Source organism: Drosophila rhopaloa, unplaced genomic scaffold (assembly GCF_018152115.1).
Source record: "Drosophila rhopaloa isolate 14029-0021.01 unplaced genomic scaffold, ASM1815211v1 contig_2, whole genome shotgun sequence".
NCBI classification, from domain to species: domain Eukaryota; kingdom Metazoa; phylum Arthropoda; class Insecta; order Diptera; family Drosophilidae; genus Drosophila; species Drosophila rhopaloa.
Window position 1 is genome coordinate 11,330,833 of NW_025335083.1, and position 3,046 is coordinate 11,333,878.

Genomic DNA, 3,046 nt, shown 5'->3' on the forward strand with positions numbered 1-3,046 from the left:
CAAAAGCGAAACCTCAGCGGTAGTCAGCATTGGGGCGTCTGCAGTTCAACGTTCAAGTGGCACAGTACGCCCTAGAAAAATGAATTGATTCGATTGTTTTTCGCCGCAACTCGGTCTCCTTAACTTTATCTGCGACTGCCGAGCGGAAAAAATCTGAAAATGAAAATAAAAAAAAATAAATATCAGAGGCAGAGAGCGCGCCCCGAAAAATACTGATGATACAATCGCGTTTTTGACTTTGAAAAGTCAGCTTCGAGTCAGCCGGGCTATTGTTCAATGGCCCAACGAACTGCAGCAGCAGCAGCAGCAGCCGACACTGATTGTTATGGTTTATGAGATGAAAATGCACTCGAAACAATATTCTGGGGCCAATGCAATTTGCGATTTTTAATCAACTCCTCTTGGCAGCACTCAACAGCAGAAAAAATCATCGTATTTGGCCCCTGATTGCAGCTTCCACTCTGAGAATCGTGGCTCCGTCATCTGGCTTTTGATCTTCTCCCCGTCCCCCAGATCGTTCTCTTGGCTCTTGGCCAGGAGCCACTCGATCATCAGTTGTAGGCCAGTCTCACTGCCCTCCAGTTCACCGCCCACCTTGCGGCCACAGTGCGTATGCGCGATGTAGCCACACACCATCAACTCGGTGGCTTTCTGGGCCACAATTGAGTGGAGGCCCTCACCGGAATCTTCAGGCACATTCATCTCATAGGTTATTAGGTAGATTTTCTCCGGTTCAGGGCGGGGCACCAATTCCAACGACATTGTTGAGACTTAAAATTAGGATTTTTGGGTATTAAATGAAGTATTATAAACGAAATACAACTGGCTCCTAGGATTATCTGATGTTCCAAAGGAATAAAATGCATGATTCATTATAAGTTTATAGTAAATACTTTATACTTTATTTTTAAGCAAAGTAACCTAAATTAAAGAACTTCGAATTGACTTATCTAATTAAATATTTTGTTTTTTTGCTTGCAAATATAAAAATTTCTTAATAATTTGATATTTTAGATAAATATATAAGTTTTTTTATGTTTGACTAAACTCATGTTTTTTTTTTGTAAAACACTCCTACTTTGCAATATCCTTCATTTTATACAAATATTACAAGCTATTAGATCACAACCCCAAGTCACAGTAAATTGAACCACAAGTCCAGCACAATTTATACAAGCCAAAATTATTAAATTTAAATATTTGAATATTTTCATACATTTGCATTTACGTTCTCAGTATTAATCAACATTACTATGAACAGTGAAACTAATAAACTTCCCGATAACTGGATGTTCTATGCAGATGTTGTAGCGAAGACCGAGTTTAAGTTATACAACATAATGCCGGGGATTAATTTCCAGAATCGAATACAGTATCACTGCCACAAAAGAAAGATAGCCGGGTACATAATATACTCCCCTGATGGACAACGAGCTATTGGGGTGATGGAGGGCTTTCAAAAGAATATAAATAGGATAAAGGACTGGATATTGAGGCGATGCATTCCGGAACCCTTTCACCATCGAGTCATATTCTCCTCCTACGAGATGAGCTTTAATCCGAACAAGGAGCTCTTCCATGAAAAATATACTGTACCCAAGGGTGCCACATTCCTGGGAGATCTGTACGAAAGTTACTTTGACGAGTGCGAGTTGGAGTCTGAAGAGGAGTCCCAAGAAGAAGAAGACGAGGATCCAATAGAATCACTTGGTGAATATGCCGGATTCTTTACCGAAAACAGTGGCCTTGATTGTGATGATACCACCTCTGATACTACCATGACGACCGAAAGTCTTAATAATGATTATGATGGTGACGAAGATACCACCACTGAAACCACTACGACCGACGATGATACCACCATCGAAACCACAGAACCCGACGAGGATTCCACCACTGAAACCACAGAGCCTCACTATGAAACCTCCACCGAATCCACAGAGCCTCACTATGCAACCTCCACCGAATCCACAGACCATCACTATGAAGCCACCACCGAATCCACAGAGCCCGACGATGAAACCACCACAGAACCCACTTCGTCCGACGATGATTCCAGCTACACATTTCTCGCAGTGTAGATGCGACTCGTGCTGGCCATTGTTCAACACTATTTGCGCTACTCAATCTCTTAATTAAATATGCGACTAACTGGCAGCTCGGAGGCACTCGAAGAGTGGCCCAGACATCGTCGTTTAGTGTCGAAATTGTGCAAGTTTTGATTTTCCTTTTGTTGTTATGGAAGTCGCTGGTTTTTTTCTTTTCTTGCCTTGTTGCTGGATAATCACAGGCCCGGCGAACAGACGGCAGAAATTAAATCAGCCAAGGTTATCGCATTAATAAGCCCCCTGGTTTGGGTTTTACAGTTTTCCGAGCTAGTCAATTATTAAATTTGCAATTTCCGTAGCTGAACTTTTGGGGTCAGTAGACTGATTTAAATCAAAACCGTAATTGAGCATTGCCCGCGAGCAAGAACCAATCGCACCAAAGCCAAATACCAACCTCCGGGCAGGAAAATTGACAAATGTTTGATCGCTACTTCTTAGATTTTGGTTTCACATATTTTTTTTTACAGCGGATGTGGGGAGGCTTTGAATCCAATTCAGATTTCAGAAAAATAAAAAACACCCAGCTAAGTGGCTTTCCATGACATTTTACTCTGACACTCTTGCCGTTGAACTGGAAGACCTGTTTTCCCTCTTAGCGCAACTTAACACATTTGACGAAGATGTCTATGCCAGCAAATGACGTGTCATCAATGGAGCCCGCACTCCCACATAAAGATGCACAGCGTCCTCAACTCGATCTCGAACCTCAGCCACAAGTCCCCGGCACTTGAGTCGAGAGATCTGTTGGGTCTGTTGTATTAATAAGCCTGACATTTGAGCAGAGCATCCACTCGAAGCCATCGAGTTTCGGTTTTGCGTGTAGGCGTCTGAAAATAATAATTAAAAAATCGTTTCTAATGCGGAAATCTCGCGTTTTGGGCCGGGGGTGAGCTTAATGCCGAAGATGTTAGACAAATATATCAGATTTCGGTTTTTTT

General features: G+C 42.1%; 2 protein-coding genes across 2 annotated transcripts; one reads left to right on the top strand and one right to left on the bottom strand.

Moving 5' to 3' along the window:
* Positions 1 to 368: 368 nt before the first annotated feature.
* On the bottom strand, positions 369 to 793 carry LOC108050511. Its single transcript, XM_017132224.2, has one exon. The coding sequence runs from the start codon at positions 760 to 762 to the stop codon at positions 412 to 414; it is 351 nt and encodes a 116-aa protein (XP_016987713.2). The 5' UTR covers positions 763 to 793; the 3' UTR covers positions 369 to 411.
* Positions 794 to 1,129: 336 nt separating this feature from the next.
* LOC108050510 (dentin sialophosphoprotein) lies at positions 1,130 to 2,215 on the top strand. The gene has a single exon (XM_017132223.2). It carries the CDS (start codon positions 1,254 to 1,256, stop codon positions 2,079 to 2,081), a length of 828 nt encoding a protein of 275 aa, XP_016987712.2. The 5' UTR covers positions 1,130 to 1,253; the 3' UTR covers positions 2,082 to 2,215.
* The last annotated feature ends 831 nt before the right edge of the window (positions 2,216 to 3,046 follow it).

Excerpts from the sequence above, each read along its gene's own strand:
- LOC108050510 (XM_017132223.2), top strand. The coding sequence starts at position 1,254 with ATGAACAGTGAAACTAATAAACTTCCCGATAACTGGATGTTCTATGCA.
- LOC108050511 (XM_017132224.2), bottom strand. The coding sequence starts at position 762 with ATGTCGTTGGAATTGGTGCCCCGCCCTGAACCGGAGAAAATCTACCTA.